We start from the raw sequence: 15,679 nt of genomic DNA, 5'->3' as shown, positions 1-15,679 counted from the left end.
GCCGATGGAGAGAATTCTCTTAACGGATCATGTGACGGTAGTAGTGAAGATCTGAATGAGATTGTTCAATTGTTGGATGATATTGTAACGAAAGTGGTTAAAGAAAATAATGTTTCTGCGTGTGATATTTCAACCATTGTGATTGAAAGTCATATTGATGAGGATACTTCTGAAAAAAGTGGTGGGGTGGACGAGACTGATGATAATTCTGAGAAGGTTGAGAAAATCATTAATTTCCAATATTCTATTTTCGATAATGTCAGAACGAGGGGTGATCGAGTAAAAAAAAGAAAATTCTCAATGTTTGTGACTTCACCCAGTACGACACCAAAGAGGAAGGGCAGAAAAAAGGTTTGAATTTGATTGGAACCTACTGTAACCTTGATTATTTGATATTGAAGTCCTATATTTTAATTCGTGGAAATCTGTATTGTTTTTTTACCATATTTGTGTATTCTGACGTAGAAAAATAAAGTAATTGATATTGAGAAGCTACCTGATAAGGATTTGAGTTAGGCTTGGATTGGCGAATATCAAGGTAGAACAGATTTCTATGGACATGAAGAAGTCACTGACGAAGAGAAAAAGTTGTTGACATAATATCTTTCGAGTGATGACATAGAGTATGACTTTCTATCTGAAACCTCGTATATTTTCTTATCTCTTTTTTTGGATCCTTTTTAATACAAAATAATTCGTATTTTGTTGTAGTGTTGATGTTTGGCAAGACGGAATTGTTCATTTACCAAGGTCCGTTTTTTGTGATTTTTTGTTCGGTAAGCTTGTTAGTCATGAGATTATCAATGTTCAAATGCGCATGATGGAAAATTACAGTGTGGATAATGGAAATGAAATATTTTTCATGGACACTTTGGTGCAGGTTAGTAAAGTTTAAATGTTTTACGTTTGATATACTATACACTTGAGTTAGTTTTTCATTTTTTTTGTTCTTTTGTTTGCAGACAGAATTGTTTGAGCAACTCAAAAGATTTGGGAAAAAATGAAGGTTCATAACAATGATTACGGCTTCTTTTTTGCGCGACTCTCTTCTGCCTCAAAGTTATTTTTGCAGAAAATGAATGGTAATTTGTTTAAGAGATGCAAATACCTCATTTTTCCAATCAAATGCAGAGTGCATTGGTTTCTGCTAGTATTTCACGCAAAAAGAAGGGATATTCAAAATATGGAATTCACTTCCCAATTCGTTCAGCCTAGGGTCCTGTAGAACTTTGGTGAGTATTTATCGTGTCATGTTATGTGATTTGTATAAATGTGTTTTGATAATATTTATCTTTGAAGGAACGTTTTTTAGTTGGTTGGGTTCGTCATCATTCAAATTTCATCATACCCGACTCTGATGTGTTGAGAGAACGTACGCGTCATCAAGGTGAAACACTTGATTGTGGTGTTTATGCATGCATGTGGGTAGAGTGTCTAGCCCGTGACTCAGATGAAATGTGGACATATCAAAATACAGTGAATATGGACACCTACCATGCAAGACTGGCTGCAAGTATTTTATGTTACGAAAGGGGAATGCTGAAAAACAACTTTGATTAACATGTATAGTTTTTGTATGCTTTTATGGTTTATGGAGATACAGTAGTACGTAAGTATGTTTAAATTATTTTGTAAAACTCTATTTGGGATGAAACAAATTCGATTAACCTCATATTTTGTACAATTAAATTGAGGATGAAATTATCACAGATTTAGACTAATCTCTTTAGTTAATGGAATAATCTCTTGTTTGGTTTGAAAATGATATTTACCGATCACCAGTTGAATATGTGAAGATATATTAAGAACAAATGGTAAATAACTCAGAATCATCTATTACATCAATTTGTAAGACGACACATGTACTTCAATACCACTAATCATATAGAATATGTTTAGTGAGATCGGGCACAACATGTACGCGGTCATAGGACACATTAGATATAATCGAGCACAACCTGTTCCAAATTTGAGGACTATCATCTGGGTCATCGAGATCAGTCTCTCCTAGTGAAATTGATATCGGGTCTAAATGTGAGGTATTTGGAACAATCCAAGAAATATTCAGAATAATCTATTCGATTTAAGGCACAATATGACATGTCATTGTGAACTTGAGATTTATCGTCTGTACATGCACCAAGATGACATGTATTATGTTGCATGGCACACATGAAGAGGAGTTTTCAATAACTCAATATTGATAGAACCATTACCCAAGTGTTTGTCAAGTAATTTATTGTGCTCTATATTGTTTAAGGTGTAGGAAGAATACATTGATCATCACCCAATGAGATCACATTTGTTGATGTCAATTGCCAGCCAATGTCTACAATTGGGTAATAATAATAACTTTCAAACTAAAAAGTTGTTGAATAGGAGTTTTTATCATCTATTACATCAATTTGTAAGACGACGCATGTACTTCAACACCACTAATCATATATAATATGGTTAGTGAGATCGGGCACAACATGTACGCGGTCATAGGACACATTAGATATAATCAAGCACAACCTGTCCCAAATTTTAGGACTATCATCTGGGTCATCGAGATCAGTCTCTCCTAGCGAAATTGATATCGGGTCTAAATGTGAGGTATTTGGAACAATCCAAGAAATATTCAGAATAATCTATTCGATTTAAGGCACAATAACTCAAGATTGGTAGAACCATTACCCAAGCGTTTGTCAAGTAATGTATTGTTCTCTACATTGTCTAAGGTGTATCGGCTCGAAATGTCACATATATGGAACAATCCTTGAATTATGCGAAATTATCTGTTTGATTTATAACACGAGATGACATGTCACGTGTATTAAAATTACTCTTTTGACACTCACAATAAAACAAAAATAATAAATCAGCTTTTCGACATTGACCAATAAAAAACTTTGACTACCACCTACCCTTCATTATTAAGCTCTTTCGGTACACTTCATCTAATCACTTATTCTTTCTCATTTGGTTAGAGTTTTGCTTTTCAAAATAAAATTTCATTTTTTCAAGATCAAGCACAATGGAAATGAAGATTGCACCACAATGTCTATGTGGTTTCGAAGAAATGATTTTACGAAGAGCCGGACCACGTTCGACCCGCCCAGGAGAGTTGTATTACATCTGTCCTCGTGAGCTGCAACATAAAAATTGATTTTTCTGGTACGATGATTATCACAGTGAATCTCTTTAGAAATCATCAAATTTGAAACCAATCCCAAGTAAGCAAGGTAGAGAAAGCTACGTATATTCAAAGCATCAACAATCTGCATCATCGTCCATCCATGATTCAACAGAACAGTTCAATTACAAGAATAAGGAGCATTCGTCCTCTGATGTGCTAGACAACCAGTCTACTAGAACACCAGGTCCCGACCATATCGTAGAAATATGTTGTTGTTTTGGTTGCACATGTTTTGTTCTTGTGCTAATACTACTTCTAGCTCTGTTTATTGTAATAATCAGACAATAAGTTCCAAATTATTCTGCTTTATTCCAAATTAAATAAAAGTTGTACAAACTACATAGCAATTAGTACCTACCATTTGGATATTTAAAAAGAACGACTAATTTGATTAGTTCGTAACTCGAAAGACATTTCACTGAAACATCCATGACAAAGAGCATTTCTCAAATTCGAACATTACACAGTAGTCAAATGTGTGGCATAATTGTTTACCACAAAAGGAGTTGGTTTCGGAAGAACATAAGACAACACAATACACTTGATTACACTACAACCACAACTCAAGTTAAAATATCACCACAGTTAGTTCCACAAATGCCTCAAACCAAGCGCAATCCAGCAATGTTTCCGCTCGAACGTGTATGTCGTCTCGAGGGTAATTCCATGCTCGAACCCCCTTCCAATAATCGCTTTTTCCTGCATATGTGTAGCGCAAATTAGATTAGTTTTTTAATAAAGTATGTTACAAAATTTTACTAATAACAAAAAATGGAAACACAAATTTTTGAAACAATTACAGCTACTATATAGGTTCCTTGCAACTGGGTCTGTTGTGTCCTCTCGTATGACAACGACCACATATTGACACACGTGTATTAACTTGCGATGGTATCCTCTTCGTCTTCCTACGACCGGGCTGACTACGCACACAAGGAGCTTGGATTATATCGGATTCATCAACACATGCCTCACTCATGTCAAAGGTCGGGATTGGGTTAATAATTCCTTTGTAAGCCGCACAATACATCTCGATCTTGAAATACTTGTCACAAAAATCATATAGTGACAGCGATTTCGACTCAATGGCAGAGCAGGCGTGCTTGCATAGAAGCTTATTGATCTTCCAAGCTCTACATGAACAAGTTCTATCCGCTAAATCCATAGCAAATGACTTTTCACCATCAATAACCTCAAACTTCCAATTACACGAACGATGCACTCTTAATGTTCGGGATTCGATATATACACTTGCAACAGACTTTCCTTTTCTTGGACTTAATTCCCTACTCATGGATAAAGTTGATTCACGCCATCGTTGCATCATGCTCATTATCTGCACGCGTATATGATCCACCATACCAACAGTAGGCAGATGACGAGCTGGCCTAACCCAACTATTCCAATACTCGGCAATATTATTATTTATAACACCCCATCTGTTACCAACAAACAACGCATTCTCCCAACTCTGTGGATCGGAATTTAGAATAAACCCTCTAGCAAGTGGCATTGACTCGAATATACTGTTTATATGTTGTTCATATTCTTGGAAGGACGGAGCATACACAGCTTTCTTGAATACCGAAGACCAATATTTTTTGTTATGTCTGGGATAACTTCTCAACACCTAAAATAAAGAAAAACAATTTACATTCATCTTAAAATAATCAAATAGTATGAAAATTTTACAGTACAATTGGTCAAGGATACGAGATTTAGAATTTACCTGTTTCACAAAATTATCCACTAAATGTCTCAAACAATATGCATGGCCACTCTCAGGAAATAGATGATTCACTGCCTTGATGATACTATGATGTCTATCCGAGAAAATTGTGAACTCGTCGAATGGAATGTATTGATGGAAAATGAGCACACTTCTCAAATGATAAAAAAAACCAATCCCAGTTCACATAATTCTCAACATCTACTATGGCATAGGAAATTGTGAAAAGATCATCGTTTGCATCTTTTGACACATCAACTAAGATACATCCTTTATACTTATTCTTTATATGAGTATTATCCAAAAATATCAATGGCCTACAACCACTAACAAAACCAACAACACATGCATGAAAACAAATGAATAACCGTCTGAATTTTTTGGTCAAAGGATCAATCTCACAATCAACAACACTACCAGGATTAGTCTTTTTAATAGCATTAAAGTACCATCTTAATCTATCATAGCATCGTTCATATGTGCCATGAATATCATGCATCGCCAACTCTTTACCCTTCCACACTTTGCAGTATTCTAACTCTACCACAAATTCTCTTTGCAAGTCCTGCTGCATTGTACAAGGACGATAAGAGGGCTCTCCTCTCAATTTTTCTTTCACAACATTCGCTATCCAATACACATCGGCTCTAGGATGCCCTCTGCTACGTGGATTGTTCTCACCACAAATATGTTTCAAGATGCATTTTCTGATGCCAAAAAGATTGTCTGTTTTATGTTTCAAATCATAAATTCTCCATTCACAGCTCCTCTCATTACAAATGACTATTACCTTCTCACTGTCATTTTTAACATACACAAATGAACGTCTGGTAGCAACATAATAGTTTTTCAAACATTTACTAAATTCAACAGCACCCTCGAATATTTGTCCTACACTACAAATGCAATTAATCCAGACATATATCTATGGTATTGGAGCAAGAGGTCTTTCCAACCTCGTTATCACTCCTAAACTGCATGTCTTTCTCATCAAACCTTACCAGTTTAATATACAATTAATAATATGAAAAAGAACAACAACTACAAGAACAAATATAAAATATCTGCCAGATTTGTATTTGTTTCAAATAAATAACTAATTGATAATATATAAGAACCAATCTACAATATTTAACCTTTCGTTTTTAATTTCTTAAACATGGTACTAAAATATTATCAAAACAGGAGTATGAAATTGTGTTTAATAATAAATAAATATATTTTACCTCCCATCATTCAAGTTGCTGAGGTGTTCATTTTTTTCTCTGCCTTCAATTCAATCGTCGTAAGCTTTACACACATATGAAGATGAATCATATTAAGGACATCATCATCAGAGTTCAAAGACACAAGCATCTTATGCAATGGAGCTACGTAGTGAAGAATCATGGATTCCAAAGATATTTATGCACATTTTTTGCCTAGACTCACAAAAATATCCATCAAGCTAAAACCACTGAAGATTGAGATGACAAAAAATTGATTCTTATATTTGCAGCAACCCAAAAATGAAAGATTTCAAGGACCACTTCCAGATTTCATTTTTAAACTACAAAAACCAGGCACACAATAACAAATTCGATAACAATTACAGTAGGATTTAAAACTAAAACCATTATATTAGGAATTAAAATATTATAGTAGAGAACAATAAGAAATACCAGCTAATCTATCACAAAATTTCATAAAATGATCTGCATTCCCAGTAACAGACGTATAAAATGGACTTTGGTAAGCAAATCTGTAAAACTATCGCAATTCACCAAATTAAACAAAACCTCTAAAATCATAACAAAATCTCAAACAATTCCATCAATCATGGATTTCGGAGATATTTCTGTACTTTTTTTGCCCAGACTCACTAAAACATCCATCAAGTTACAACCTCCGAAGATTTAGATGACAAATTTCTTCTTGTATTTACAGCAACCCAAAAACGTAAGATTGTTTGAATCACTTTCATATTCCATTCTCAAACTACATAAACACAGGCTCAAAAATTAAAACATGATACACTCATTCATAACACATTATACACAAACAAATACTACACGATAACAACTTCAAGAACAATTACAGTACGATTTAAAACTAAAACCATTATATTATGAATTAAAACATTATAATCGAGAACAATAACAAATACCAGCTAATCTATCACAAAATTCCACAAAATGAACTGCATTCCCAGTAACAGACGTATAAAATAGATATTGGTAAGCAAATCTGTAAAATTATCGCAATGCACCAAATTAAATGCAACCTCTAAAATCATAACAAAATATCAAAAAATTCCATCGATTCAACATTTTAAACACGAACACAATACATCAAGCTGGGACAATCTACTGTTGGCCCACAATTTATAATATTTCAAATCGAAATTCAAACATTCAAATCTACGAAAAATTGACTATGAGCACTGAGCACAAAGATTGACAGTTTTCTTCAGTCAACGCAGATCTACAAAGAAACCCAAAGCGATGGAAGGAAAGTACCGATCTTTCTTAATCCGATCTACAAAGAACAAGGGAGAAAAAATACCGATCGTTCTTACTGTGATCGTTAATCGTTTTTCCTTACCTTTCTGCTTCTTTTTTTTATTTGAAAAATAAGAGTAGAGGGTATTGTGGAATTATCAAACAATTGAGAGTAGTTTGGTCAATTGGTCATAAATAGGGAGCTCAAATATATTGCAAACATTTTTCAAGGAGCTAGAACACAAAATGTCTTACACGAAAACTTAGAAAACAATCAAGTTTCCTCTTGAAAATTTATGGAGGATTTGCCGTTCTAAAATGGGATAAACAAGAAAAATGATATTTTCCCTAAAATATCTGTGAGATGATCCAAAAGACTCCGGCCCAGGCCCAATATGGACAGCAGGCGCGTCTCTTTCTTTTAGCTTTGGCGTTTTTGGTTCAAATTGGCGCATGCCCTACACCTGTAACTTGATCTTTTAATCATTCACGTGTTGCTGTTGCTTGGAGTCTTCGCATTTGACCTGTGAATGGAATTCCTGGAGCTAAGCTAGTACATAATACTTGCATACATACATAAGCATTTTGAATTCAAGATCCCTCTTTCTGTTTTTTTTTTTTTATGGAATCTGCATCCCAGAGGAAGAGCTACTGTGTGATGGAAGATATTTATGGTGTGATTGCAATACCAAAGGGAGAATTCCAACTCCATCCTCTCTCTCCAAGTTTAAAGGAGCTTCAGTTTACTCTTCCGGATATAGGGCGAGCTTTTCAGGTACTTTTTTCTCCCCTTTTTGCCTTTTTTTTTGTTCTTATCTGTGGATTTGGTTCTGCTTGACCTCCATCGTGTTTAAATTGCTTTGTGACCGCCAAAAGGCCCTTTTGAAGATGGGCAGAGCATGGGTTTTTGGGGAGTGGGCGAGTCGTGGAGGGGAGGCCAAACATTATGTTTTTTTTTTTAAAGAAAACTAGCAAGTAAAAATTTCTGCTTGGGTACTAATACTGCTTTTGGGAATGTGTGGTAAATGGGTACCTTTCGTCATAATTTCATATGCTATGGAAAATACACTTACTGTATGTTTTGCTTCGAGGAACTTCGAGGTTTACAATAAAATAAACTTTGTTTAGTTTACCTTGTAAAGGTGACACTTTTAGGGGAGAAAGCTTTTAGCTACCCTAGAAAAGCAACTCATTTGATTCAATTCAGGATTTGGTGAGAACTAGAGAAGTTGGCGAGTTCCTCAGCGGTGCATTAGCAGGGGCTATGACCAAAGCTGCTCTTGCTCCACTGGAGACTATCAGGTATGTTGCATCTTATTGCTTGCTGATTGATTTCTCCCATATTTTATCTGGTACTCTGTTTACGGCCATGACTAATTGCCTTATTTCGTCAATCCTCATATAATGAATTATATGAAAGAATCTGCAGATGGTAGTTCCTGGCAAGCTTGTGGCTAACTGAAAAGCAATGGCACATGATGTAACTCTTTGCTGTGCTTAGAGTCATAACTTTCTAAATAAGTGAGATGTTTTTAGTGTTACTGACATACTCTCCCATGAACTGGCAATAAAGCAAGCATTGTGGTCGACTTTGGCTACTACTTTTTAAATTCTTGTCTGCTGAAATATTACAATTTGTTTTGCCAGAATTTGTAGTCGTTTTGATTTGCTTTTTGGTCTACACGATGAAACATCAGGAAGATCTTAACCATTAGTTATTATTCGTTTATGACTGCAAATTTGATTTTTTAAACGCTTTCATGTTTAATATGATCTTTCTAAATTGCAGGACAAGAATGGTGGTTGGAGTTGGGTCTAGAAACATTTATGGTAGTTTTATTCAGATAATTGAACAGCAGGGGTGGCAAGGACTCTGGGCTGGAAATGCTATAAATATGCTGCGCATAGTTCCCACCCAGGCAATTGAGCTTGGAACTTTTGAATATGTCAAGAGGGCAATGACATTAGCACAAGAGAATTGGAATCAAACTGAAAGCCTGAATTTGCAGATTGGTTCAATGACCCTCAGATTTTCGCTATCCTGGCTCTCTCCCATAGCTGTGGCTGGTGCAGCTGCTGGAATTGTTAGCACCCTTGTGTGTCATCCTCTTGAAGTTTTAAAGGTATTTTCTAGTGGATTTGTCTCTTTGGAGAGAAAAAAATAAGGACCGTTTAAGTAAATTAAAATTTTTACCCTTGATTCCTTTCCAGACAACACACACAGATTCCAATGATGAACCTTTACTAGATACTTCTGCAGTTGGTTTGTTTCTATCTGATTTTTTTTCCTTATCTCCCGTTTATCTATTTCCTTCAGTTCTTTGCTAGAGCAATTATAGTCTAGAAGTCGATAGGGGGCAAGTATTCAAATATATTGTGACATAGCCCTGAGGTGCTCAGAACTTTCTACAATCTAAAAAACTTTTTGTAGCTATAAATTGATGCACAATATTATTTTTTTGTGTAACATGATGAGACGAACTACTCCATTCCAAAACATGCAAGCAACCATTTTTAAGAAAGATCCTCCTATACATCTCTCATTTTTTAAAATTATCACCTGTGGAAATTTTCATTTGCCTTACTGTTATTATTGAGTAGTTTCTAATCTTCAATATCTGATTGCATTCCCTATCTAATACAGGATAGATTGACTGTCAGTCCTGAGGTATATCCTAATCTAAGTATTGCAGTGCAAAAAATTTACAAGGATGGTGGAGTTCGGGCTTTCTATTCTGGGATTTCACCCACGTTGATTGGCATGCTCCCTTATAGCACGTGCTACTATTTCATGTACGAGACAATGAAGAAATCAGTTTGTGTAGCCAATAAAAAGGAATCTTTAACTCGTGCAGAGATGCTCTTAGTTGGTGCTCTTTCTGGTACAACTTTTATGTCAATGTTTCAATTTGTTCTCATATTGTTCTACTATCATTGGAGTTCATTGAAAGGAAACCTATTTCTAATCACTTTTTAATATGACAATCTACACGTGAGTCGAACAGCAATTTTGGGTTCAAAAGAGAAAAATAATTGTTGTGCTTGTTCGAACCTTGACTGATAGCCGCGAGTCTATTGTGAAAAGTTGCAAAGCATCAACTTTATTCTTTTTAGTGCTCAACATGTTTCAGGTTTGATTGCTAGCACGATTAGTTATCCTTTGGAGGTTGCAAGAAAACAGCTGATGGTTGGTGCTATTCGAGGTAAATGCCCACCCAACATGGCAGCTGCACTCGCGCAGGTTGTCAGAGAGGAAGGGCTGATGGGGCTTTACAGAGGCTGGGGTGCTAGCTGTTTGAAAGTCATGCCCTCTTCTGGCATCACCTGGATGTTCTATGAAGCATGGAAAGATATATTGCTCGCTCGTTAGTGAGACTCCGATGGGCAGGCAGTAAGCTTATCTAACTGATGGAAAACGGTTCCTCTTGTTGGAGGCGCAATCTTCTTAGTTTGAAACCATATTTGAAGGGGCTTCAATGAGAATCTGGAGGACGACAAGTTTTAGACCATGAAAATGGATGAAAGAACCAATCAGTTTTAAGCAGTCGTCTAATTGGGATCTCCATGTTTCATTTTTCAATATGAAAAGTGCCATCATCTTTTTAATTTGATTGTGTACCTTGTGTGGGAAGGCTCTGATTGACTTTTGTTCTTTTAATCAGTGGTGCACTGATGGCAAAGATAATGGATGAACCCAATCATTATTACTTTATTATAATTTTAAAAATACCCCCATTGATCTACACTTGTTGGCTGCATAGAATTAATATTTTAGTTTGTTTTTGTTGGATTTTAAAAGCACTTCAATATCTATTTTCTTCCTTTTATTATTATTATTATTGAAAATCTTCCAAGGCTGTGTTTGGTGTGGCTGATAGTGTAGGATAAAGGAAAAGTATACGGCATTGTCCCATGTTTGGTTCACTTTTAGTTAAGCTCATCTTGTCCTTTCAAGAAAAGACAACCATCTACTAAGTCCGGATAATTAAACCCTTAAAAAAGCAAAGATTAACAATCCCAATTTTAAACACCCTACTTATTCCAAAAATATTCTTTGCCTACCCAAAACCAAAAAATAATTCCAACAGTAATTTCCTCCTCCATCGTAGAGCAGAAGGGGGGTTTACCCTGTTCTCACTTCTCACTACCATGAAATCATTACAATCAGAGAGAAGTCCTCATTCTAAAGATTCATACATTGTCTCTCCTCCAAGTAAATCTTCGTCTAAATCTATGCACTTGACGCCACCTTTTCTTCAACCACGGATCTTGATCTCGAATCGAGCATGGTTAGCTCACTCCAACACATACGCTCTCCATAGCCTTTCCGCTACGAATCTTTCTGTGTAACCATGGCCGCTGCTTGCGATTTGTAGATTGTGAAAAGGTTGAAACATTTTGTTAGGGTTTGGAAATTTTTTTTATTATTTTGTCTTATTAAAAAAAAATAGGGGTATTTTGGTCATTTAAAAAACCCACTTTAAATTATCCTAGACATAATAATCAAACCAAACATAATAATATTTATTGTACATATTACACATCCTCGTCTATCATTACTTTAGTCACTAATCATTTAATAATCCCGTCAGTCATACCAAACATAGCCTTAACAATCTTGTTCTACCTACTGCATAAAAAAAAAATCCACTTTCTCACAAAACAGACTTAAATGCGAAGAGTATTTTGGAAGCTCGATTATGACTCACAATATACATAATTCGCAGGTAAATCAATGTCTTCAACATTTTTCATGCCAGGTTGAGATCTGAACTTCGATTTCTTCTTTACATCGGGGTAAAAATATCTTATCCCATCACATATACCAAACGTTGCGTTAGTGTTAGGATTATCCAAGAACTCACACCGATGTCAATTTCCCTCTGGTTATATTGCCACACAGAAACAGCAGAAACACACACGCAATAGCAATAATAATCCCAAGAAATAAATCGAAATGAACATAGAGAATTACATCCACGGACGATCAACCAACCAAGCTTTATTAAAAATCCAACAAAGTTCCAGATTACAGGATTATATCCAGGGGAACTTTTACACTTCAAAAAAAGAATCAAGCTCTAATATACACAGCTTCCTACCTCTTTGTTGTTATTACCGATTCACTCTTTGGTTTACCCTTGAATCTGCCTTCTCTCTTTGTTGCTATTTGTATCATCTGTTGTGAAGAATATAAAGAATTTGTCTCTATTCGATTTCCCCTCGTTTTGTACTTTCTTCTTCTCTTCCGATCCCTAACTTCTCCCAACTAATCTAACTGATATAGCCGTTAGGAAAATCTACCGGGATTGGCATGTCATGAAGCCCAACATAACTGAGTGGCCAGTCCATTTAGCTGAAACTCATGGACCATGAGAAGAATAAAAGATATCAAGAGGCCTTTTAAAAACACCTTCCAATTACAGTTGGCCAACACCTTTCATGATATCTAGCTTTTACTTCAAATTGAAATTTGAAGGATATTATGACGAATTTTTTTTCCTCCAAATATGTGTACATTGAATAGCCGAGAAATTGATATTTTGATAATGAAAATGTAGTTTTTAGCCTTCTCATAATTAGATTATGTTAATTACTACAGAACTTTTAACAAATTTACCAACGACTTTTTTTCGTTATGATTTCCGATATTGTCGAACCTCTTTGTTACTCAAACTATTTATTTATCGTTGTGTTTTCCCCTTTTTAGTGCATATATAATTATTAGTTGTGTAGGTACGCTGGAAGTGGAAGCAGCACCACAATGTGAGTGTTCATGAGAACGTGTTAATGCTCTTACTTAAAGCTGGAGAGTACTCAACCCGTCCGGGTAATCAGTATTATATATGCCCTGCGGACGTCAAACATCGAAATAGATTTTTCTGGTATAATGAGTACCATACAAGAAATGTAACATCCAACGATTACCGATCATATAAAATCGACAGCTCCTCAACTAATTTCCAATATCAGTCAAGTGATAGCATTAATACAATGCGCTGTATGAAGAACACAATGAATTCATCCTTCAACCCAATGTTTTTCCTTCGAACCAAGCTCATTGAAATCACGGCAATCAAATTTCTGAAGAGGACCGTGTCATGTCCTCTAAAACATATGGATTATGAAATCCTGGCATGAATAGCACACCTTATGCACGTGAACATTTTTGCTGTTGTTTTGGGTTCATATGTGCACTGCTGTTTGAAATTTTTGTACTTATGCTAGTCCTTCTCACTAAATAGTGAGATATATAATGCATTGGGTTGTCTAAGTGAACTATATTATATATGAATATTATTTCGGTTTTCATGTATAAGTATTGTACCTTACTTCAGAAGAATTGATTAGATCTTTTTGAGCATTTATGCCATTTGCATAATTTTTTTTTCACTTGTCTTTTGTGAGATCGTGATGTGTTGACCCATTTCATATTATACACAATATTATTCATCAGTGCGTGCAGGAATCATGATTACACGAAGCAGCCCCTAATAACTATTTGTACAATTTTTTGGGTTTCATTTGCAGATCGCTTTCTATATATAGTACTCAGTTACATAATTTTACTCACACATTGATATGAATCTTGATGAGTAAGATTAACAAACACGATTATAAATTAAATCGCACCATCTAACCAATAATCAAAAGATCCAAAGAGTTTTTTCCAATCTTTGAAACAAGTAAAATTGATAGAATTTTGGATTTCCACCTTTAATCGACGGAACGATTAACAACATAAATCACAACAATCGAAACCAAAGAAAACCTTCGGATAACTTGTATGTGACAATCTTCAGTGAGAAATCAATTGACAAACGTTTCTAAGTAATTAACTGAAAAAATTTGATTTGAAAAAGCCAAAGCAAAGCTTTGAATAAAATTTTAGAGAGAATTTCAATAATTTGTTTATAAACTGAATCTGAATTATTATTAATGAAAATAACAAAAGTATTTATATTTTACAATTTTAAAAAAAAGATAACGCGAAATATAGCCTAAAGATATCAAAGATATCATCTAAAAAGTTTCCTAGTATAATTAGAACTCTCAAGAATAAGAAAATAACATCAAAATATCAAAATCTCGCACACACACACAACATGCCAAAGTGTGTGTAAATTTTCGAATTAATTATTGTTCCGAGTCACAAGGAGTTGTGGGCCCACGGCTAGATGTATCCCTGAACCATTGAGAGTTACACAAGTAATAGATTTCTAATCTCCGTTGAGATAATTAAATTTAATGAGTTAAATTTAGCAAATGAGAAGTAGGACTTCTTATTAAAGAGTAGAGGGAGTGAGATTTCCTAAAATGACATAGGGATGCCATTTTTGGAAATCACTAAATTCGGATTCAGAAAATTTATCTTGACTTTAAAATATGCAGAAAAGGTTTTTGTACACATTGGTGAAATTGGTTTATCAATTTGAGTCACGATGAATTTTATATTAATTTCTGAACATGCGGGCTTTGCTTGTCAGGCTTGAACTTATGACTAATGGGCCCTAAGCTGTTAGCAGCCCACATTATAAATAAGTTATTGCAGTACAAAAATTAGACACAACAACTCATAAATTTCGAAACCTAGAGAGCTCTCTCTCCCTAGGGTTTCGGCCGCCCCTCTCCCCGTGTTCGAAAATCCAGTCTGCAATTTTCGAAAAATGCAGTCTGGTTTAACAGATCAGATCTGTTAAATTCTCTTCGTAGAAACTTCTGATAGACTTTCTAGTACAGTCTATCAGAGGGATTTAGAATTCTGTTCGTGGACCTGATTCAGGAGTTGATCGAGCGAGTCATCAGTTCTTGGGATATACAAGAAGAGCAAAGTAATCTGTTGGAGTCCATAACCTCAAGTTGAAACTTGAGAGGTAAAATTTAATTTTGTTTTATTTTACTTGTTTGTTTTAATCGTTAGGATTTGATACCCATGATCTGGAATCGTTCCAAATCAGAAAATAAAAATTTTTAAACTTCCGCTGCTACGGGTATCATATCTGACTGATCCGAGAACGTGTTCCGACAACCCAATCACCTGGTTCAAACACAACCTTCTTCCTTCCCTTGTTTGCTTGCTTGGTATACTGCAAATTATTTTTTTCGATATTCTCACGTACTTTCTCATGCAAGCTCTGCACAAATTCAGCTTTCTTTTTTCCATCCATATTAATCTTTTCACTCATATGCAACAACATCAAATCCAACGGAGTCAATGGGTTAAAACCATAAACAAATTCAAAAGGTGAATAATTCGTAGTAGAATGCACACTACGATTATAAGCAAAT

General features: G+C 35.1%; 2 protein-coding genes across 2 annotated transcripts; one reads left to right on the top strand and one right to left on the bottom strand.

Moving 5' to 3' along the window:
• Positions 1–3,766: 3,766 nt before the first annotated feature.
• LOC140878742 (uncharacterized) lies at positions 3,767–6,143 on the bottom strand. The gene is made up of 5 exons (XM_073282358.1): positions 6,137–6,143; positions 5,279–5,801; positions 4,911–5,061; positions 4,113–4,811; positions 3,767–3,880 (listed from the first exon to the last, which is right to left on the bottom strand). Exons 1-5 carry the CDS (start codon positions 6,141–6,143, stop codon positions 3,767–3,769), a joined length of 1,494 nt encoding a protein of 497 aa, XP_073138459.1.
• A 1,664-nt stretch (positions 6,144–7,807) lies between these two features.
• Positions 7,808–11,135, top strand: LOC140882358 (probable mitochondrial adenine nucleotide transporter BTL1). Its single transcript, XM_073288314.1, has 5 exons — positions 7,808–8,165; positions 8,598–8,692; positions 9,180–9,513; positions 10,035–10,272; positions 10,522–11,135. Exons 1-5 carry the CDS (start codon positions 8,013–8,015, stop codon positions 10,758–10,760), a joined length of 1,059 nt encoding a protein of 352 aa, XP_073144415.1. The 5' UTR covers positions 7,808–8,012; the 3' UTR covers positions 10,761–11,135.
• The last annotated feature ends 4,544 nt before the right edge of the window (positions 11,136–15,679 follow it).

The sequence above is a fragment of the Henckelia pumila genome, chromosome 2 (genome assembly GCF_033568475.1).
Source record: "Henckelia pumila isolate YLH828 chromosome 2, ASM3356847v2, whole genome shotgun sequence".
Taxonomy (NCBI): domain Eukaryota; kingdom Viridiplantae; phylum Streptophyta; class Magnoliopsida; order Lamiales; family Gesneriaceae; genus Henckelia; species Henckelia pumila.
Note: the sequence above shows the minus strand (reverse complement) of the source record. Positions and strands in the feature narration are given on the sequence as shown.